Below are 23386 nucleotides of genomic sequence, written 5' to 3' on the forward strand. Positions count from 1 at the left end.
GAAAAACGAAATACATTATGCCCAAAATCTGTAGATAGCCTTCTTTTTTTGCATTCTTTTTACAACAATTTAAACAATACGAAATAGACATTCCTTATTTATGTATTCAATTATTAGTATTAAATATATAATATTTAACTTTAAAATGTATGATTTTTCTTCTTTTTAAAATGATAAAGAAAACAATAGAAATAGAATAGTGTTAATTAAGTGTAAATATTATTTAATAATTAATATTTAATGTATAAGATTGTTATTTGTTAAGACATAAGATACAAAGGTTACTATATCCTTAAAAATTTAAGAAAAATTAAGTTCCCTTTTAATGCGTTTTCAAATATTGAATATATACTTGTAAAACCCACTTTGTTATTATAATTTAGATTAAGACATTAAAAAACGTAAAATATGAACAAATGTCGTCTTTAATTTCAAATATTCTTTGTGGAAGACCTTTTTTTTGGGTGTTCCCTTTCACCAGCAGGCACTCGAGTGTTTCGTTGCAGGTAAGAAAACCACCCGAGTGGCAAAAAACCCGGGTGTTTGTTATCTCCGCAAAAAGAGGGTGCTGAGGCACCCTGTGTTTAGCGGGTGCACTTAGAGTGCCGGTGGGTTGCTGCAGTTCTCTGATACGCACTTATGTACATATGTACTTACATACGTGTGCCTTGCATTTCCACAGTTATTCGCTACTCAAAACCGCCACAGTATCATCGTCAACAAAAGCAGAGCCTCGTGCGCGATCTGTCTCAAAACAATGAAATCGATGAAATTGTGAATTACTCGTTCATTACTCGCCGACTGTTATGTACCAAAGCCGAAGCTCTCAGCCGACGAGCGAAACGGAATATGCAGAGACAAAGTAGGCAAAAGGGATAGGAAAGAGCGATAGGGAAAGAGCAATAGCGAAATGGATTAACGACTTTATTGACTAAAGAAGAAGCAGTCGCGAATTTCATTTAGTGCTAGAATTTAAGTACATAGTATATATTTCCGAATTTAATGCATTAATTATTCCACGCAATGAACTAATTTTATAAGTTGGTTTGTTTTAGCAATTGCAGTAAATACCCAAGTTAAACGCAAATAAACCCAATAAATTCGAAAATACATATGTAGTATGTTTATTTTGAAGAGGATAATATCTAAGAGCTCAGTGTGTATCTACATTTGTATGTATATATTTTTTATCTGTTCTATGCATTTTTTCTACTTCACCTGCCCTTTTTTTCGTACATATGTATGTACATCGTGCATTTCCAAAAAGTGAATGCCACGTGACTTCTCGATGGGGGGCTTTTCGGAGGGGGGGCGATACATGAAGGGAGCAATGTGGGTGGGGTGGGACGGGTGGCGGACGAAGGACACAATAAACTGACAAAGGTTCAGTTCTATTTGAAAGTAAAGCAATCGAAGGCAGAAAGTGCACCAAAAAAAAAAATGAAGTCGCTCTGCAAATGAATAAATGTGCATTGCAGTGGCTTTTATTTCATCATTCAAAGTTTAGTTTATGAAACGCTAAATATTTTAAATCCAAACATTTTATGTATATGTATTTTTCCCACTGCATACTTATCGACACCTTCATTTTAAAGTTATCCTGTAGTTTTTCGGATCCAGTAGGCCCGCCTCCAGCTGGCAGCACTTCATCCCAACTTCCTCGACTGGGACACATACGAAACGTTTGCTCCACAATTCGGTCTGTAGCTGTAGTCTAAATCTCGGATAAACTACAATTGCAAAGTATCGCGATACAAGCACATATAGATTTTATCCATATCAAAATTTTCCACTGAATCTCCTTCAGGATGAGCACTGAATCACCGAATGAAGCGCACCCAGTGGAACCCGTGCTTGACCAGAGATTGGCTTTGAACCGTGCTCTCGTCAGATTGGTCCAACAAGCCCGTCGTCTCAATTTTACCAGCTTGGAGGGCTATGGATCGCTGGAGGGACTCCTCCTGGAGCACGAAGTGCCAGAGTTGCCGATGACGGATAGTGAAACCGCACACTCCACCACCACAGCGACCAGCTCGGCCAGGCCGTGTCCAAAGCGAAAACCCAGTGGCCAAGTCCGATCGGCGGCCAAGGCAATCAAATTACGCAAGACTGACACGCATTTGAGGACGCCACGTGGCGTCCAGTGTATGACCGCCCATCTGCCGGTGCCGCCGCCACCGCCACCGCCCTCGCCACGATATCCACAGGCACGGGAACTTGATGTGGCCCTGGAGACGGCCGATCATCTACGGATCGAAATGGCCGAGACGGACGCACTATTGGATCAACTGCTATACGATGCCAAGGCCCTCGAACGCCAGGTGGCGATCCAGTGTCAATTGCAAAGGGATATGGAGCTAATACGCAGTCTGGAGATGGAGTACAGTGGGCGATCCTTGAGGTATCTGATAGAGGCCATTCGGTCGGACTGCGAGAGTGAGCATGTCCAGGAGCTCTGGAGGCGTTGCCATTGCTCCTTGGAACGCCACGCGGAGCGTCAGCTGGCGCTGGAGTCCGAAGAGGATTCGCAACTGATTCGCATTGATCTCAATCAAGACGAGGGCTACGGCAAGGGCACCCAAACCGATCTTTCTGAGAACGAGATTTTACCAGCACTGGGCAAATGTGATATGCCAATGGATGCGAAGTACGGCGGAGTGCTCGAGGCAGCGGGCTCAGGAGCAGACTCGGGAGCAGGCGAAGGCCACCAAGTGCAGCAGAGAGCGCCACGCAAAGCCTGCCTTGGATAGTATTTGAATAAAGATACACTGACTTGAAAATCACTTGGTGTTCTGCTGTTGATCGATGGCTCATAGAAACATTGAATGGTTCGCAATAGAATAGAATTGAGAAAATATTATGAACTTTTATAAAAAGTATATGCACTTTTTGTACAGTTTAAACAAATGTCCAAGCTTTGGCAGAGCTCAGTGATTAAATATTTACACGAAACGCGAAGCGAAGTTAACAGATTTTACATTAACCTAATAAAAAGAAAGGCAAAATTACTCATTTACTTTTCAAATGAAAACAGCAGGTTAAATCACCTTTTTCTTGGCATATTTAAAGATTTTGGATTACATCACTTAGTTATTTCCAACTAATAAATAGGCTTCGTTTATTTAGACATTTAATCAAATGCATAACATTTAAATGGAATTTTCTCAGCATGTGCCATCTCTTACCGCCATCACACACAGTTTTGTTGGGTTTATCACACTTCATCTTAGGATCATTTCCAGTTGATATATGTAGCCACTTGAATCGCAATCCGTGCTCTCGTCCATCTCCTCAATTCGTTTTCACCTTCGACTGAGGCTGCACCTGCGACTGCGACTCCGGAGGCGTTGATGGCGACTCATCAAAGTCCAGGTAATCTGCGTAGTCACGTCGCTTGGACAGCGACAGTGTCCAGCAGATGATCCACAGGGGCAGGAAGATCGTGCAGATGACAAAGTACAGCCAGTTGCCATAGATCTGCAATAGATTAGTATTAAAGTTTATGAGCAGCGTATATACATAAGTAGTGGCAACTGAAATCATTGCTTACCACGGAATCGATGAGTCCATAAGCCGAGGCGTCCATGGCCGCGGTGGCCGCCCTCAGCATGATCTTCTGCAGCGGCAGCTCCGGAAACTGGTAGAATGTCATGGCCAGCACGATTACATAGACCACCATCATGGGGTTCATGGCCAGCGTGGCCAAGCGGATCGTGTTCCTCAGCGTGCTGCGCGAGTTCTCCTCCTTGGTATCCAGCGCGATGACCAGCGGCACAGTTAGCACGGCCGCAAAGAAACCCAGCGCAAAATTGAGCAGCCCGATGACGATCAAGGCGCAGCCATAGATGAGCAGGAAGGCCACGTGCAGCAGCTCCAATCCACCGGGCGGCAAAACCACCACAAAGGGCAGCACGAATCCGATCAGCGAAAGAAAGCTCAGCACTGAGGTGGTCAGCGGTGCGGCGCCCATGGGAATCTCCAGGAAATATTGCTGCAGTGGCAGCACATTGCACAGGAAACCAATCAACAGGGTGGCAGTGAGGTAGATCAATACCGATCCATACGGCAGCTCAAACTTATCCGGATCTAAGTTCTCCTCCAGTTCCACCTCTTGTTCGTGCTCTTTAAGCCAACCAGCAGCCTTTTCCAGCTCAGCGTTGGTCGCCGGTAGCGTGGACCAGGTTAGATAGGCCTTTAGGAAGGCACAGGCGACCAGAGCCACCAACGCGGGCATATAATCACCGATGGAGATGTAGCGATCGTTATTCACAATCACATAGAAGAAGAAGCTTTGATGGAAGCGCTCCAGCAGGTTGTTCAGACTCCTGGCTATTCCCTCGATGGCTTTCAGCAAAGGCACGGCTGCCGATCCTGGACTGCCCTTCAGTGTGGCATGGGTGGCCCTGCGATTGGCGGCTATGGTCAAAGCATCGATACGATAGCGGTGGAACAGTCCATGATTGCCAGTGGGTACGCCCGACGACTGGCTGGCCAGCATGGTCAGCATCTGGCGGAGATTCTGCTCGAAGTGCGACTGGCTATGGCGACGCTTCTTGCGAGGCGCTTGCTTATAGCCAGAGGCGATGCCCTCGCGGGCCATAATCCTCTGCACCAGATTGAACATATCCAGATTGGGCAGTTTGCCGTTCAAGCCCTCGATTCGCACATCCACATGATCGATCTCCAGATCCTGAACTTCAATATTCAGAGCCGCCTGCAGCGAACCAGCGCGAGCGGGCAAATTGCCAGGACGCAGGTACGCCTTGCTCACGTCCAGATCCCGGTCGCCATCGTGGTAGGCCTCCAGCCAGGCCTGCATGCCCAGCTGCTCCTGTTCGGTGACCAGGAAGATCAGATCCTTTGCCCAGTAGTTCTTGCGCCGGGCGAAATCGGCGAAGGCCAGCAGAAGCGGCACACTGGCGGATATGTCCGCGTGCACGGAGCTGGCAGCACGATAGGGAGCAGCAAAAACGATGCCCTCCGTGGAGGCAATCCTTGGAGCCCTCAATATGCCATAGATATTCTTGCCGTGATACTCCTTGCCGCCGCCAAAGGGATAGCGCAGCGTGTAGTTGTGCGTGTGCGTCTCCAGGCCGAACTCGTTCATCTTGGCCGCAATCCAGGCGTGCGGCGTGGTAGACAGATGATCCTTGCGCTCCCGCTGCAGCTCCTCCAGCAGCTGAATGGCCAGACGATTCGCATCGATGCGGATTTCCGGATAGACCAAGCCTGCAACAGAGCACACCTATGGTTAGCGGGGGGCACTTTGGGTGCAATGGGTGCAATGCAAACTCACCTGGCGAGAGGGCATTCTCGGAGAGATATGTGCCGTGGTTGAACTCCGGCAGTGCCAAACAGAAGAACCAGGCCACACCCGCCACATAAAGGGCGTAGCACACCTTGCGGACATGGCGCGCCAGTCCGTCCACCAGCTTGCTTTGCGTCGATATCGACGGATCGGATAGCAGGCCCATTTTGGATGCCCTATATCCTGTATATATCCCGTATCACGTATCACAACAACACGAATCGGACAAGCCGGCGGAATTGTATCGATGCGGATGCGGGCGTTATCGATAACGTCGATAGCCGATTGCGCATGACACTAGAGAGGAGAGTGCTTGCGATGATTTTTAAAGCTCGAAATTTAAAACTTGATTTTCGAAAATTTTTGATATTTCAATTTATTACATTTTTCTATTGTATCAAAAAGTACATAGTAAGTCACCCTTCACGTTTGGTTTTAGTTTCCTTTAACACTAGGTAAATAAATTTAAACAAGAAATGTGTTGCAAAAATAATTAAAAAAATAAACTGTCATTGTAAATAATATTTATTTTTCTCCTCTTCTTATTTATGACGTTAATGTAACGAAGCACTTATTTAAGACAAAAAGTACAACCAAAGACTCCGTATTCTCAGCTTGGAGTTTAAAACAAGTCCACAGTTTTTTTTGGGCATAAAGTAGTTAAAGATATTTCGAATACATTTCAACAACCGAGAAGGTTTCAAATTTTTGAATGGTTGTGCTGAATTTCCTCTAAAAAAAAAAACATTTGTTTATACATATCCAAAGGAAGTTGACATTTGGTTCAATCATTAAGAGGTACAACAGCCTATCCGTAAGACTCCTTAACTAAAAAAAAAAATAGTTGTAAATCAAATGTTAAGTAATACATTGCTTAATGTTCTTAAACCTTCTGTTGGTTTCGTTTTAGATATATGACTCTATACATTTTACATTTGGAGGGGGTACAATAGCCTATTCCTACGCATTCTTACAAAATACAAAAAAAAAAAATCTTAATCGTCATCATCGTCTATAACAATTATATGCGATGAGAGCAGGACGGGATCCCCGGGTTCCGTATGCTAGCCGGAATTCCCCGGAGCTCTGGCCACTGCCGCTGCATTGTGTGGACTCCAGACGAGGTAATCGGTGTCGATGGTCAGCTTGGGCTGCTTGAACTGCGGCAGCTGCAGATGGTCGTGTATGGTCTTGGCCGTAACGCAAATGACATTCTGGCCCTTCCAATACTTGATCATCTTCATGGACTGCAACGTGTAGATAATGTCGTCGTGGGTGATGCCACTCATTTCGCTCAGCTCCTTGATGGTGATCTGCTCGGGAGCGCAGCGGTTTTTCATCAGCTCAAGCAGCGTGTATGCCCAATAGCTGCGATAGCTCAGTCTGCCCAGATCCGAGAGCGGTTTCTCCGGGCTACCGATGACACCCTCCTTGCGTGACAGCTCATAGCTGAAGGCTATTAGCAGCTTTCCAAATCCCTTGCGCTGATGCGGCGGCAATACCAGAATGCAGGCCACATTGTAGTTCTCCAGCGATTTCTTTTCCTTGGAGAAATAGCCCACAATGTGGCTGCCCTCCTTGTCTGTTTCGCACAGTATGTAAAAGAAGAACGGGTCCATGTCGAAGTACAGGACCTTGTGGTCCAGAAAGAGCTTGGCCATTAGGCACAGAAGCTGGCAGTAGAGCGACTCCTCCTTGCCGTTCACCTCGTAAATGGATATATTGCCCTTGCGGTAGATCTCTCTTCCGGGCGGACGCCTTCGTTCGCATTCGTGCAGGTGATAGGCATAGCTCTCCCTGAAGCGCATGTACTTTAGGCAGTACTCGCAAACATATAGCGTACGTGCCTTGCCATATTCCTCGGGAAAGGGACTGAAGTACCAGGTGTCGATCTCGTAGTTGCCAAACTGCAGCTTATCAATGTACTTGATTTTGGTAATGGACTCGTGCTCCTTCTCCAGCGCCGCCTGCGTGGCGGTCAGCTCAGCATGGCTCTTCTGCACATGATTGATCTCATCGTAGCGCCGCTTCTGGTAGCGTGTCATCTTGCGATCGCTGTAGTCATAGCGATTGTTCTCGCAATAGGACAGATAGTAGTCCTTGTTGCCCGCCCGCTTTTGTCGCTCGGATGAGGCAGCTGCCGCAGCGGCGGCCTGTTGGGCGAGCATTTCCCTGCTTGTGCTGGGCTGATCGGGGGCCAATGGTGGTGCTGGCAGCACGGTAATGCCGCCCAAGTCATCCGCATTGTCCGAGATCCGGTGTCGGCCCACCCAGCCATCCAGGCGGCGATTAAGGCCCACATAGTGGACGTAGTACTCGTCGGGCGTGGCCGCATTCTCAGTGGTGCGCGACTGTAGCACCTGGCCACGGTGCACGGTGCCATCCTCGCGTCGAATGTAGTAGATCTTGTCGGGATTTTCGCTTATATCGATCTTTTGCATCAGAGGATCGCCGCCAGTGGTGATGACCGTCTCCCTGGAAGTGCTGTCGTGCTCCATGGTCAGGGCATCGTCTTCGTCCTCCTCTTCCTCTTCGTCGTCTTCGCTGCTGCTCGTTTCGCTGCTGTCGTCAGAAATGGCCTCCACGTTCGCGCTGAGTACGGTTTGAATGGGCAGTACTACGGCTGGCGGCGGCATGTTGCGCTGGCGAGGATCACGAGGCGCCAGGCGGGTGGGCAGGCCAGGTGTCGAGTCCTGCATGTAACGAACGCGCATGTACGAGGATAAGCCCACTGCTGGTGGTTCCTCGCCGTCATCTGTGGGCGAGGCTGGAGTCTCGGGGACTTCTTCCTCTGCTGGAGGAGGTGGTGGTGGCGGTGGGGCAGCCAGTGGCAGACTCAGTTGCTGTGCCCCTTTGAGACGAAGTGGAGCTGGAATGGTGACCACCTCGGTGATGATGGCCTTGGCCGGCGCATCGGGATCCATAACGAAGTCGTCTATGTTGGAGCCACTGCTATAGGCGTTGATGTCGGCCACACAGATCACCGTATTGGAGGAGGGTTCATCCTCGGTGTCAATTTCCTGGTCCAACTCCACTTCCCGCTCTTGCGGCTGCGCTTGTTCCTGTGCCTGCAATTCAACTGGAACTGGTGACTTCACCTGCTCATGCTCCTGCTCCTGCTCCTCCTGCTCCTCCTTCTCCTCCTGCTGCTGCTGCTGTTGTGGTTGCTCCGGCTCTGGTGGTGCCTCCTCCGCCTCGCTGACATCGTCGTAGCGCGAGGAGCTGGACGACCTGGTGGAACTCGTCGATGTGCTGCTCGCTGGCGTGCTGTCCTCCGAAATGGGACTGATATCGCGATGCTGGCGCTTCGCCGGTGGCTCCGACTCCGCAGTGGCCTCCGCCTGAACCCCACTGAGGTCCAGCGACTGCTCCGCCGACTGATCTGAGCCGCTGACGTCCAGACTGGCGCTCAATTCGGCCGCCGCATCTTCAACCGGCGTCCTCGGCGGACCGCCAATTGTGTACACATCGGATGGCTCCTGTTCCGGCTCGTGCTCCTCCTCCGGCGGCTGCTCCTCCGCATGGCCCACGCTGGGCGTCTGTTCCAGCTCCGGTTCAGACATTCTTGCCCACTAGTTTTGTCCAATTGCGTATTTTTGTTCACTTTTTTTTTTTTTTGCGAAAAGAAACGAAATGCGGCGTGAAATGCAACCCTGAGTTCCCACAAAAAAAGTCCACTCAGTCGATTATAAATCGAGTGTTATCGATAGCCGGCGCCGATACCTTGCGCGCGCTTTTTGAAATTCACCTTCTGGATTTTTCTTTGAATTAAGTATTATAATCTTATGAGTTTATTTATCTACAAGCTTTGGTGAAGCAAAAAATAGAAAATAAAAACTAGTTTCGACATTTTTATTGAACATCTATCCTACAGAAATAACGCGCAAACAATTATTGGTAGTTCATTGGTGTATATTGCTAAATACAGACAGCTAAAAGCACGGCATGAATTTGGAATTCTTAAAAAATCTTAAATGCATCGATAACAAATGAAGAGTCGAGTTCTCTGTGGCGATCGTGTGGGTGTTGCTATATGCAATTTGCCATACACAGAGTTATCATTATGCGTAGACCATTACATGACCCCGCCGAGTATAGATCAGATCGTGGGTTCCCGTACATATATAAGTTATGTATATATCTTTATAAATGTGACGCGTGTTCGCTATGGCCACCGTTCGACAAAAAGGATTTGGTTTTAGATATTCATCACATCAAACGTTTTGACTAGGATGATCCCGACGATCTCCGCCTGACTAGCGCAGGTTCAGCTGCCTCTGCTGGCCACGATCGTAGAATAGTAGATAGGCGGGCACGCTCAACACCTCGTCGATGCTCACCTCCCGCACAATCGTATCCGATGTGTAGAACCACCTAATAAGTACAACACACAATTAGCACAATGATTGCACATATACAAAACAATGGAAACCATACCGATGGGCATTCCGCAACGAGCCACGCCTGTAGGTAACAAAGTGGCCGCTATTCGCCTCTCCGGAGTGCACCACCACCGCCAGCAGCCGGTAAAGATTCTTGGGGAACATTGTGCCAAAGCCCTCGCCACCACCTACGCCATTGTTCATCGGCAGGCTGGAGGAATACAGGGACATCGTCGAGCCCCAGGGAGTGCCAGCCTGCAATCATAAACAAATTTTGTATCAATATGTGAGTTACTGTATGTAATATGCTTTTGCTTTGAATGCCACTACTATGTGCACCAATTAGAAAGGGATAGAACTATATTTTGAGATGGTTGAGATGTTCACCTGGCTGTTGAGATGCGGCTGCACAAAGCTGTAGGGAGCCATGGAGAGGCTCTCGGGGAAGTGCACATAGTCCTGCCGCTTGCACACCTGTCCAGTTGGCAGCCACACTGTTCGCGCCACATGGATGCACAGGCAGGCCGGGAGTTTGGCGAACGTAACCGACTTGGTGTGCGTGGTGGTCTCGTTGCAGGAATCGCACTTGACATCGCTCAGATCCTCCGATGTGATGTACTCGCTGAGAAGGTGGCCCAAACTCAAGCCGGTTCTGCGTTGCGGCGGCAGATTCAGCGTGATGCTATCGAACTTATCGTAACGCACAGCCGATTTGGAGCCGCAGCCATTGCACACGATCTGTGCGCCCATGGCGCCCTGAAACGGATGCGCCACCTGGCTGGGCATCATGTTCGACCAGATGGACACCCGACCGGGTCCACGATGCAGGCGCTCCAGCGATCGACAGGAGCTGGAAACTCGGCGATTTAGGCCCTCCTCCTGCTGCTGTTGGGATTGTGGTACGCGCGGTCGCGACAAACGCTCGCCGCCCAGCGTAGGCGTGGCCAAGGAGTCCGGATCACTGATTATCGGAAAGCCAAAGGGTGTACCTGGCGAAACGGCATCTAGGAGCAGGGATCCCAGGCGATCGTTTCCGTCACGTTCGCAAACAGAAGCGGGCGAATCCGGTGTGTGGGCCTCCGAACGCACCAGACGCTGCAAACTGGTGCTCTCATCGTACTCCATGTTCAAGAAATCAGTGAGCATGGCACTGGAGGGCCTGTTGGGTTGATCTCCGATCCTCTGGCTGGCGCCCAGACCCGCTGCCATGGAGCTAATCGGTCGAAAGCCCCCCACCGGCGTGGCTGTGCCCGCAAAACTGCTGTTATCATCGTTATCCGTGGGCAGAGCATCCGACAGACAGCCGAGGGGCTGTGGTCGTATGGCCTCCTCCTCCAGGGAGGACAATAGCACGTGGAACAGCTCGTGGGCGTCGTGCTCCTCCTGTGGTATCACCCAGCCCAGGGAATTCAGAGCACGAAGAACGGCTCCCGGGGAGTGGGGATCACCGCGCAGGGTGGCATGAGTGCCATTAACCACCTCCAAAGTGTTCAGCATCGAGGTGATCAAGCTTTTTCGATCCGGCGATGCGTTGTTATACAATTGCAGCCAGGCAATGAACTGGGGACAGGCGGCCATCGCCTGGAGCAGGGTGTTCAGGAAGCAAGTTCGTCCAAAGTTGTGGAGTCCGGCTATTTGGCCGCGTCGTTGGCGCAACCGGGAACCTTTAAAAGTTTCGCTTAAGTGGGGATACAACGCCATTGAAGAAGATCTACCACTCACCCGAAGGACCCCAGAAAACGAAGGCTCCCACCACGGCGGCCACCGTCACTCCGGCGGCCATTAGAATCTTCTCGCTCTCCATGGCTTCGGATTTCCGATGGCTGGTTAACCGGTGCGGATCACTGCGGTGCCGGGAACTCCTGATCCCGCCGCGAATATCACACACAGACCAATAACTCTAGTTGGGAATTTAGACCGAAAAATTTTTGTGTCTCTTGCTGTGTTGAATAGCGATTCAATTGTTAACACCACTAAGTGCGGCCATTACGCAACACTAGCGCACAATTATCGATATCGTTCTGGCACGAAGGCAATCGAGTATTTCAATAGGCAACCGAATCGATTTACATGTGAAGGTTAAGGCTATGAGCATTAAGCTAACATAACTTTTAGAGCTAACATTTTTAACGTAGCTGGGCTTTCTGTACTCGCTTTGTCGTCGTCTATCGATAGCGAGGGCATTCCATCGACTTTCGATAGTCACCCCACAACAGCTGTGTGGAAAGGGGATTGGAATAAAGGGAAAAACAAAGCAGGCACAACAAACAAAGTTTTCAAATCGAAACGGAAACATTCGGAATTCGGTCGTCGTTCGTGATAGTTCAGTTCAGAATAAAACAACTTCGGGGGGTTTAAACAATATAAAGAGAAGGTGGAGCGTGAACGAGTAAAAATTAATTGCAAAATTTGTAAGTGATTGTGAAAGGTGAATCAGCTGTGTGGGAAATTCAAAACGGAAGACTCTGGAACCTTCTCGTCAGTTATTCCAATTGTAAGTATTACAATTGGATTTCATCTGGTTTGATGCCACTTGGCATCGTCCTTGTGTCCATTTCGCAATTTTCCAATTTTCCCAGCTGACTCTCGCTGCGCAATTGAAAAGCTGCAACAACAAAACATAAATACATACACACACACACACACATGCGTAAACCTAATCGCTTCTGTTTTCGTTGCTGCTTTATTGCGCCGTTTGTTTATGTCGCCCATTCGCTGCATGGCCGTTGTGCAATTTGCTCCCATTTTCCACATTTAATTTTGGAATCTGTGCCACGCTGCTTGCCAAATTGCATATTCTAGAATATTCGAGAGTTTTCGAAAGTGTTACATTTCAATTCCAAATTAAATCTCGTATCTTCTCTCTTTGTTGCACATACATGCATACAAACAAACGCACACTTGTTCGCTCTCGTGTGTGCGTGCCAGTCACGTTTAACGGTTTCCTTCCGTGTGTTTGTTTACAGTGGGTATTGGCTAACATTTATTTCGAAACTGCCCATTGAAAGAAAAACTATTTTGGGGTTGAGAAATATGCGCACACAGCAACTGATCTGTAAAAATGGGTTTTGTGTGGCAATCATAAACCTAAAAATATTTTACTGTTGACTTTTTTATTTATGGAACTGCAGAAGGTCATGTAGTAGTTTAAAATTGATTGAACAACGAAATGTAAACGTAACACTTTAATAATGTATATAGAATATTATGAGCTTAAGCACTATGAGCAGTGACTTGTATCGTATGCCCACTGTATCTAAGACCCCCTTTGCTTCTTCGCAGGCAAACTGACCCCGAGCGGAGCTTTAGTGACGACCTCGAACAAAGAACAAAGAAAGCCCGAGTGCAGTTGCCATTGCCTTGTAGCCAGCAAGCCATATACACAACTGGCTCTAACCGGTGGTAACCAAATTCGCACTTGGTCGTAACCAGTTGCTGCAGCTGCCTAACGTCGCACTTCCGCCCGTGACCAGACAACAAAGAGCTCGACGGAACTATGGATGCCCAGGAGAAGAGGAGCGTACAGTCGGGTCAATCGGCCGAACAGGATGAGCACGAGGAGCACCGGATTCGGACGGACAGCGAGAGTTCCGTGGACAGCATGACGCGCTTCGTGTTGCCCAGCTTGGATGGCACACCGCCGAAGATCGTGACCCTGGACGAGGTGTCCAGCATGTTCAAGAATCTGCGCAACATGGAGCTGGCCCACGAGATAGCCCTCAATCCGGACTTCAAGCTGCAGAAGTACGAGCCGCCCTCGGATAGGTAAGCCTATGCTAACAGCCAAAACATGGAGGCCATTCCATTAAAATACCCTTTTAATGTACCCAGTTTGGAGGGCGCCATCAAGAAGATGGTGCACAAGGCGTTCTGGGATCTGCTGCGTCAGCAGCTGGACCGCCAGCCGCCATCGTATGACCAGGCCATCCGGCTGCTGGCCGAGATCAAGGAGTGCTTCCCCCAGCTGCTGTCGCCCAACAACGAACGTGCCCTGGCCCACATCAACGAGGTGCTGGATGATTCCGTCATCCGCCAGCAGGCGGAGCGTGGTACCCTCGACTTTCGGGCGTATGCCAACTTTGTGATCAACATCCTGTCGCGTTCCTGTTCACCAGCTAGGGACGAAGCGGTGGCCGCCCTGCGGGAGATCGACGATGTGGTGGACACGTTCCGCAGCATCCTCGAGCTGATGACGCTAATGAAGCTGGACATGGCCAACTTTATGCTGGGCCTGGCTCGCACCGAGATCGCCGCCAATTCAGTGCAGTACGAGAAGGAGAAGTTCAGCAAGTATCTGCGCGAGTTCCATGGAAATGGTAGGTTGTCGGCCACAAAAAACTACAAGTGCTTGATCATAAGTTTATTTGGAATTCCATTACCATTACAGTTGGTTTTCCGGCCACTGAGGATTGGCTGCAGCGTCACCGGTCCGGCAGTAGCGTGGATGAGACCATTTACAATGCCTACATGCAGCTGATTGACTATCCGGCCGACAAGGAATTCCCGGAACTGCTGCGCATCGATAAGGAGCGCTTTGCCGGCCTGAGTTGGCGTGCCCAGCGCTTGATCCTGTGCGCCTCACTCATCTCCGTGGCCCAGAGCACGCCCATTATTTCGCAGCGCCGCGAGAATCGCATCAAGCTGGCCCAGCAGCTGGACATCATTGTGCAGGACATCAAAAACCAGGAGTAAGAATCCTAATGATCTAGCCAAGCGTGTATTTAACCCTTCTATAATTCCAATTAACAGCCAAGTAGCCACTGCCATCGAGAGCTGCTACGAGCAGATTCGCTCCTTTGTGAACAAGGCCCTGGAGCAGGAGAACATGCCCGCGATGAGTGATGCCGACCAGGCGGCGCTCAAGAACCAGGTGCTCAAGCTGGCTCACAAGACGTCGCCAGTGTCCAGTTTGATGGGTAAGCTCACATCTCTATACAAAATAAGGATTTTGTGTAATCCATTTAAATCCCTTTCAGCCAAGCGATTGGATGGCTATGTGCGGGTGACGCTGCGCTCCAATGGCAGCATTCCGCCGCCGCCCTCGGGATTCGCGGACTATCAGGAGGAGCTGGTTGCATTTATCGCCTCGTTCCGTCGCCTGGTGTCCTACAACCACGCCGTGTTCGGGGAGCACTTCCACCAGATCCTCAACAAAACGTTTGCTGGCGAGGAAACGGAGGCTGCCGCTCCCACGGCCAGTGGCATAACCGCTGGCCAGGCCCAGACTGCCAAGCCTTAGGTGGGCGGGAGTGGATTTGTCTACCGTCTAAGGCAACACTAGATACCAGCATAGAAAACACTCACGACACACCTGTAGGCGACCGGCAGATGGCGGAGATCTGCATGATGTTGGGGCATCCCGGAGTGGCGGGCAGCATCTGTCCTTTGGGCAAAGGCGGCCAAGGCGGAGGCGGAGGCGAGCGGATTGTTCAACGTTTCTCCCCATTTCGCAGATGTTCTTTCCATATGACGTGACACTTGCGTAGAAATTTTGACGCACACCCGTAACCACCAAGTAGTAACCAAGTACTCCAGATCCAAATCTCCCTGCAACAAAAAACAAATGGGATCTGAATTGGCTGAAAGAGAATCAAGAATGTGCTGGGGCGTCTGTGATAAACAAGAAAATTCAACATGAAATTCAAATTTGTGGGGCCTACGAAAAGCGAACTCGATTATGTGTGCTCCTCAATGTTCGTAATCTTAACCTTCTCTTCAGACTTACGATAAATATATATATATATATTATATTATACACGTGTACCCTAACCCTCGGACTAATCCCATATTTTAGACTCTTTGTGACCCCAAATTGAATTTAGTTTGATGGTTTTATTGATCAGCAGCAGTGATTCGACTGAATCTACACGAATAGAAAGGCAAATACATTTGTGGGTGCATTAAGATTTATCTTTACCTAGTATATCGATATTCAAAATAAATGAATTCAATTGATTCAATTTTTTTGCTGGCGAGGGAAAAAGTAATTTATCTAATTTTTATGATATAACGACAAATTATTTAAAATACGTGACTGGATATTTCAGTCTGCGGGGCTGCCAGATCGGGGATAATATGTATAATGCCGCTAGGTTGCGCCACATGACGTAAAAATTCGCCAGATGGCGTCTTGGTAGCCGTTTTTCAAATGTGCACCAAATTCGAATTACATATTTATTATTTTAGATATAAGTTAATGATTTGGTTGCTCACTGGTTTAAGACCAATAAAATAAATGCAGTAAAATAGGTTACATTTAAATATCTATCACCTGGCCTTGTCGACTTTTTAAAGCCCATGACCTCGCCTCGCATTCATTTGCAATTTTAGTTTCGTTTTCGGGTTTTGCCCTTATTTGCGCTATCTATGCACAGCAAGTGCGAAAAAGTACAATAAGCTTTTTCATTTTGATCGCGGAAATTGGGAATGACATAGTTTCGAAATCGATATCACATGGAATCAATTCTTTTGGGGGGCTAAGCGCACATACGAAATCCCCATCAGAACTGTATCCATCATCGTTACTATATTAAACTCATTTCCGCTTTTGCGCCAAAGGCATTGATATGTATGTATCTACATACATATATGTATATATGTATAAAAAGTAATATTCCCGAGCGATATTACGCAATCGCAGTGGCAATCTTATCGAGGAAACGGAATGGATCGTTTTACTATTGCCATTGTGGTGATAAAGCGCCAGGGAAGATTAGATTAACCAGCTCGTTCCGCTCGTGATTCCATTTTACCACCAACTACGTCGCCTTATAGCCAATATACCATCGCCTTTCATGCTATATACCAAAATATCAGACTAAATCCCATATATTATCAGAATAAATCCCAAAACTAAGTAAATAAAGTCATTTGGAATTCAATTATCATGTAATATTCAAGCTATTCAGCTAGTTAGTTTATAAATTCAACTAGTTTTGCGTCAGTTATAATTACCATCATAGCATCGTGACGCAGGTTGGGGGTTTGGATAAGATACGCCCTATATGGCGCACATAGGGTACGAGTATCATAAACTATTTCACCTGGCATCTGTGCAGTTTTAATCATCCCAAGACATTGAAAGGCGTTGTTTTCTTATCAGCAAACATATGTACATGTATGTATGTACATACATATATATGTGCGTTGCCCAGTGATCATAAATGCCATCGCTGATTGAGTGATGAGTAGAAGAATTGGAAACCGAATGGAACCACAGACCTTGAACGATCATTGACGATATGGAAAACTCGACTCGAGGGAATTACACGAAATGGAAAAGGCGAAGAGGAAGAGCGCCTGATTAACGTGTTTACAGACATTCGGCACTCGAGGTATTCGATTATTGCGCCTGATATGGCATTCTGTAATTGGGCCAACCTTGCATGGTCGAGATAATGGTGATTTACCACACGTTTGCGCAAAATAGAGAGATATTAATTCTATAAATTGCCCCAATAAGTATGCTGCAATAAATGCCATATCTCTGGTCCTTTAATAAGTTTTCAGTGTTACCGAGCTAAGACTAACGAAAGATAATTCAAAATCGCAGTTCATAAAGTTATTAATGTTGAATTTTATTTTTTATTACTTATGTATGTATGTGAAATGAGAGCACGTTGCAGATATTTTAGGAATGTGCTCGAAGCGCCTTTTAAAGCACTTTAACCTTCATGTTGGGCGGTTACAGAAGGTCGGGTCAAGGAGGGTTAAAGCCACACATACTTACACGCAAACATATGTATACTCACATAGCTGTATTACATACACATATTTGCTGAGCGAAAGAGAGCGGCCGGCATATTGCATGAGAATATTTGCACGTGCTGTGGGCGAGAGCAGCGCAGGCGTTTTACCGTTACTCGACCGGTGCTTTCTCCGATGTCCTTGCACACTCTCTTGCTCTCTCTCTCTTTCTCTCTCTCTCACTTCTCGGGGTAAGTTTCCCCTGAATGCGGCGAATTCTGCGAAAACCACCACCACCGCTATTTTAGTTAATACACCACTCCTATCTGCCCACGCCACCCCAATTCGCCTCCCTTTTGTCCAGCAGTTGCACTGAAAGAGAGAGAAAGCTAGAAAGACTGGAAGTGAGAGAGGGAAATGAAAACAGCTGCAATTGATGATAATGATAATGATGGGGCTATGCAAAATGACAGCTAACTGCATATGTACGAGTTAACCTTTTGAACTTTGACATTGTGGGTTCAACTATGACCAGTGTAATTAGAATGAGATAAAGTAAATGATTACAATTATTAAGATAAAATGATACGGCCGGTCACCTAAAACCCTTAAAACTGATAATCAACAAAAAAGATACACCTATGCATAAGAGAATCGTTTTTCGGCAAGACTTTGCATCTAAGATAAAATATATGTAAATCGCTTCCTACGAGGCTTCACTTTATGGCCTTTTATGTGGACTTTTATACGCTGCATCAGCTGTGTACATCGATGCGTACATAATGTGCAGTGCCAACATGGACATATTGGATATAGAACAGCTTCTGCGCTCTGAGTTCGTTTTTTCCCGCCTTGCAATGCTCTTTTTTGGACCGATGAATTTCCATGCCTTTTTTAGACACAGAACAGTGAGCTCCAAATCGGTTTTCACTTTTTTTTTTCGTCGAGAACCCCAAACAAGTGGTGGAGCGTAGGATTTTACAAGGGCATAAAGTGAATATCCATGTATACAAGCATATAATATACATATATAGATACATATGCAACTTAAGACGAGTATGCAGTTCGAACGTTTGAAGATGCTTTGAATATTATTAACATTTTTTTAACGATTAGAATGAACCGTTAAATGCACTTCTCTGTTAGATTCACAGAATGAGTTATGCGCCCATTTAAGGGTTAAGGCTTCCTTCTTGATCATTTTCCCATCCATGTAGAGATAAATCACACACCTTTAACCTCCCGTTTCCCATTTCCATTTCCATTGCCATTTCCATTCCCATTTCCACTTCCCGTTTTTCCAGTGAGCCATAAAATGAAGGCAATCGATCACTTTGCATTATAAATCAATGCGTGCTTCTTGTTGGAAAAGGGGGCTGTTTAGCGGTGAGGGAGGGGAACTAACTAGTGAGGGGGGATGTGAGTGTGGAGAACGGCTTACACAGCATAAAACGCGAAAGCGGAGAGAGCGCCAAAGAGAGAGAGAGCTTCGGCTGTTGCGTATAACCATATTTGGCTTGCATTTTGCCCAACTGCAGTGTGTGCAAGTGTATGTGTGCACACGTATAAGCTGCGCTCAGCATAAACCCGCTCTCTCTCTCTCTTCAGCTCTCGGAGAGCGGAGTAACAGAATGAAATAATACAAATATATTTGAACTTGAACTTCCCGCACCCGTCTCTGCGCGTATATATATATTTCTTTATGCGTGTGTGTGTGTGGAGTCGACGCCCCCGCCCAAAAAAAAAAGAGCCGGCGACAAACACACCCAAATACAGTAAGCACCAACAAAAAAAACACCCTCAACTGCCAAACCAAAGAAGGCTGCACAAAATAAGTGCATAGTAAATGGGTACGTAAGAAAGATGATTGAAGTTCTTGTACACACGGCTGTAAGTTTGTCTTACAGACTCAACACTGTACTGGCTCATCCGCCCGCTTGCACTCCCTTTTCTTGTGCCTCCGGATTGCTCCGACTCAAAAAATCTTCCAACGAATTTCCGATTATGGGCGCAGAATTGGCCGCGCGTCTTGAATCGAATCGATTTATGAAGCGACTTCTACCTGCTAAGGTCCTCCGATGATGCGACGGATGCGATTTGAATAATAACGATCGTCGATCGTCGATTGCCTGTATAATAACCATTTCTCATTTCGTTTTCAACTCCATTTGCCTGCTTTTCCCTTTTTATTTCGCCCTCTTCATCGGTCTGCGCTGTGAGCGGCATTCGTAATCGCCTCCGTTTCCGTTCGAGTGACTGATCAAGTGTATATAATGAGTATATATAGTATATATAGTATCTGGTATGGGGATGAGCTTCCTTCGACAGTGCCACCAACTTATGGCGAACCAATAGCCTAAGGTCGTAAAACCATATATGCAACACTTCGTTTCAGGCGTTTACTTCAATCAAAATCAGCAGCAACTTCGGTAACTTCTCCTATTGCACAATAAATATCTAAAATAGCTAACTAGTTTAGTTGAAACTCAGAACTCAGATACTTTACATCTAGAACTGGAAGTTAGTAATAACTTTGCCAGAAATCGAACGATATTGCTGTGGGTTCTCGAGATAAGTTAGGGGAAACCAGAACGAAACTGATATAGTATTTTACCTTGATACTGAAGCACCTGATGATACGTTAGGAATTTTTTTATACATACATATGTATGTATATGACGCATGGCCATCGAGTGCAACCCTTCGCTTTTCCCATTTCCCATCCACTTTATCACTTTTAACGATTCTCTGTTTTATTCCTTTGATTTCCTTGCCATTCCCGTTTTGGCCTGGCGACGGAAGTGCCTGTCAGCCACGCCCATTTCTGCACTGTCATAATTTAACCCCCCAACCAGTGGAGCCTTAACCCTCTGAGCACCAGCTACTTTTAACCCCAGATGTTCTCTAGATAGCGAAAATCGGGGCAATGCCTAAGTCATTTAATTCAATTTTTGATTAAATTTATTTATCTCTTGCTGACTCAAGTAAGTTATGTTTTAAATGTTTTAAATGAGCTAGTGAGTGAGTAAGTGTCGGAGTTTTGAACGCCACTTGAGATGCAGAGTGCTATGCGACTTAAGTGATAAATATTTGGGATCTTTCATGCGCTTACTCATAGGGTTAATGACTTCCCGGAGTTTGGGGTCGAAGTTCCCTCCGATCCCACATTGAATGCGATTTTTAAGAGTTTTTTTGAGAAGGAAAACATATAAAAAAGTGAAAAGCCAAGTGGTTAGGGCGTTGTATGCTTGACTTTATCGCGTTTGTGTGTATTGTATTTAATGCATTGGCATACACATATGTATGTACATATGCATTTGGTTGGCACATTAATTCTACTCTTCCATCTTATCTTGCATTTTGGGTTATATACATATATACAATGTATGTATATATACAAAGAGCACGAGAATATTATGCTTTTGAGGCTGGGAGCGATTAGTCAACGGCATTGCCACCACCACCACCACCAGTAATCAGTAATCAGTAGTCGCCGAAAAACAAACCACCATATTGGCACAAACAGCTGATCTCATCCCCTAGCAAAATGTTGGCCCAGGACAGAGCCACCCACCCACCCCGAAAATCCAGTGACGGGTGTCTGGGGTTCAAGGTTGAGCCGCTGCAGTGCGACCCTCATTTGGGCAATGCCAGTCCCATAAGCAGATGCACTGACACAAATCGGTTGCCACACCTATCAAATATCAGAATTATCAGACCTATAACAGAAACCTATCATATATCATTATATATACACTGCTGATCTGCCTAATCTTATGACTGACCTAGTGATTTCTCGCAGTGCATTCCATCCCCGCGCATTCCCAGTTGGGGTGGCAATTGTAACGGCACCCACCCCTATGCCATGCACCCTATATATCCTGCATATCCTTCACATCCGGGTGAATCATTCAGCGCCTGCTTTTATTCCTCCTTGTCTTTCTTTTTCTTTTATTTTATTTTACTTCTTTTTGGCAAAAAAAAATTTCGCAAAAGGGACGCAGCACGTGTCACTTTCACAAAATGCTGGAAAAGTAACCGAAAACAGAGACGAAAAATTCACACTGCAAATCCGTGATGAGTCATGGACTTTGATTTTGTTGCATTTTGATGAAATTTTCGAGTTAAATGCATTCGAGCAAATTGCATTCCCCATTTCGTTTTCTTTTCTTTGCGCCGAAATGGAAATGCAATTTGTTGCGCTCTGATTACAGTCTCCGAAAAGCGTGCTAGGGTATGCTTTAGTCGGTGGAATTTTTTGGCGGGGTGGGGGTGAAAATGCATTGGATACTTTGTTTCTCCAAATTAGTATGTATATCTAATACAGACCATTAAACAATTTAAAAAAAAAAACCAGTTATACTAGCCACTGTGCTCCCCCCGCTGAGCGGTGAATTTCCCGAATTATTCATTTATTCATTTACTGCCTCTGTGATCTCATAGATGATTCATCAATGAATGATATCAATAGCAGGCAATTGGCGAAGAATCTCGGACAAAAATATGCTCAGAATCTATTTCTTTTTAGTTAAAACCGAAATGTGATCTATTTATCTTAACCCCATAAAAACACACAAAAATTCTATTTAAGCATATGCAAATTTGGGAGAGAAGATGGGAAATGGGGAAAATGTTTGTTTAGGTCGGTGCTGCATAGCTGTAAAATCGAAATAAAATTTCCAGCTGGTTTTTTCAGATGGTTCTCAACTTTTCAATCTCCAAACTCCCAAAATCCGTGAGTGACTTGCCAACAATAACGGTTGACTTAGGTAATAGCTCTTTTGGCTCATTGATCAAGTTGATCAAAGTTTTCAGATCGATGTCACTAGATCGTAACTCCCTTTCTCCCCATCGCCCTTCTTCTTCTTCTTCTTCCTCTTCTCAGCGGTCAGTCAACGGTATTCCAAATAGACTTTCGCAAAAATTTGCCTAATAATTGAAAACTAAAAATAAAAATGCCACATTGTTATTGTTGATGTTGTTGCATTTCATTTGGCGAGCGCTCACTGAAATTCTAATTAGCTAGTGAAAGTCATGTCTTCCTCTTCCCCTTTCTCTCCGCCTTTCTTCCCCGTTAACTGTTAACCGCTTTGGCTCGATCATTTTCATCTTTTATGGCATTGTCCGTTTGCCGTTTTCATGCGAACAAACGGACGGACAAACGGACAAACAACAACGAATTGTGCCATTTAAAATGCAAGGTAGATAGATACTGAGATGAATATCTGATGAGGATTTGAACGAGCAACGGTTTGTCAGTGGATCAAACAGAGTTACCTAATAGATCGCATATCTGCTATGGATATGAACGGATATGAAATGCATTCGAAGTAATTAGTGACGCCATCTACATACATACCAAGTGTCTGTCCAGAAAAAACACATCGGCACTCAAGTTGATTGACCATATTTGGAATTATTTGGCTCCCATTTAATTTCCTAAGCTAGTAAAACAGCGGATGCAATGCCGTATAGAACACACACGTATGTACATCCATAAAGCTACAGGTGAGGGTTTCGACTTTTGGGGATTACGTATGGCTACGCCCACGATCTATGTACAGAATTGTATATATGGGCAACATTTTGAGTTTCCGCTTTTTAGTTTGAGTTTTTCGAAAATAGTTCGTTACATTTCAGCACTCGCACACAAACACACAGCTACGGACAACAACGATTGATCCAAACAATTTTGGTTTTCGTTGCTTTTGGACATTTGTTGGATACATTGTACATTTTTGGGATAAAACCGATAAAAGCCTCGCTTTTTTGTTGCTCGTTTTCCATTCAAAATGCCAACGGCCAAAAACGGGCAGCGACAGCTCAATGTCAATGGCTTCAACTTATATATAGTATATACTATATAGCGTATACATATGTGCGCTGCTCGAAAGCCCAAATAAATTATACGAAATTAAATGAAAAATGCCAAAAACGTTGACATTGTATATTGTATATTGTGTGTTTGCTTGCCGCTCTTTCTTCCATGTTTATTGCTTCTACCGAATTG

General features: G+C 46.1%; 5 protein-coding genes across 5 annotated transcripts; 2 read left to right on the forward strand and 3 right to left on the reverse strand.

Annotated features, from left to right (window-relative positions):
- The first annotated feature begins 729 nt into the window (after window positions 1-729).
- LOC120457174 lies at window positions 730-2780 on the forward strand. Its single transcript, XM_039644467.2, is given in 3 exon segments — window positions 730-862; window positions 1596-2618; window positions 2620-2780. Coding segments are annotated over 2 exon segments (948 nt in total). The 5' UTR covers window positions 730-862; window positions 1596-1808; the 3' UTR covers window positions 2758-2780.
- A 263-nt stretch (window positions 2781-3043) lies between these two features.
- On the reverse strand, window positions 3044-5642 carry LOC120455503 (glycosylphosphatidylinositol anchor attachment 1 protein). The gene is made up of 3 exons (XM_039641766.2): window positions 5297-5642; window positions 3551-5229; window positions 3044-3477 (listed from the first exon to the last, which is right to left on the reverse strand). The coding sequence occupies exons 1-3, from the start codon at window positions 5472-5474 to the stop codon at window positions 3292-3294; spliced, it is 2043 nt and encodes a 680-aa protein (XP_039497700.1). The 5' UTR covers window positions 5475-5642; the 3' UTR covers window positions 3044-3291.
- A 173-nt stretch (window positions 5643-5815) lies between these two features.
- LOC120455502 (males-absent on the first protein) lies at window positions 5816-8964 on the reverse strand. Its single transcript, XM_039641764.1, has one exon. The coding sequence runs from the start codon at window positions 8869-8871 to the stop codon at window positions 6373-6375; it is 2499 nt and encodes an 832-aa protein (XP_039497698.1). The 5' UTR covers window positions 8872-8964; the 3' UTR covers window positions 5816-6372.
- A 182-nt stretch (window positions 8965-9146) lies between these two features.
- On the reverse strand, window positions 9147-11753 carry LOC120455425 (ubiquitin carboxyl-terminal hydrolase 30 homolog). Its single transcript, XM_039641602.2, has 4 exons — window positions 11413-11753; window positions 10078-11354; window positions 9746-9945; window positions 9147-9682 (listed from the first exon to the last, which is right to left on the reverse strand). The coding sequence occupies exons 1-4, from the start codon at window positions 11492-11494 to the stop codon at window positions 9565-9567; spliced, it is 1677 nt and encodes a 558-aa protein (XP_039497536.1). The 5' UTR covers window positions 11495-11753; the 3' UTR covers window positions 9147-9564.
- Window positions 11754-11918: 165 nt separating this feature from the next.
- On the forward strand, window positions 11919-15645 carry LOC120455426 (T-complex protein 11-like protein 2). The gene is made up of 6 exons (XM_039641603.2): window positions 11919-12184; window positions 12973-13455; window positions 13522-14006; window positions 14078-14378; window positions 14440-14606; window positions 14667-15645. The coding sequence occupies exons 2-6, from the start codon at window positions 13187-13189 to the stop codon at window positions 14927-14929; spliced, it is 1485 nt and encodes a 494-aa protein (XP_039497537.1). The 5' UTR covers window positions 11919-12184; window positions 12973-13186; the 3' UTR covers window positions 14930-15645.
- Window positions 15646-23386: the final 7741 nt, after the last annotated feature.

This window comes from Drosophila santomea, chromosome X (assembly GCF_016746245.2).
Source record: "Drosophila santomea strain STO CAGO 1482 chromosome X, Prin_Dsan_1.1, whole genome shotgun sequence".
Taxonomy (NCBI): Eukaryota; Metazoa; Arthropoda; class Insecta; order Diptera; family Drosophilidae; genus Drosophila; species Drosophila santomea.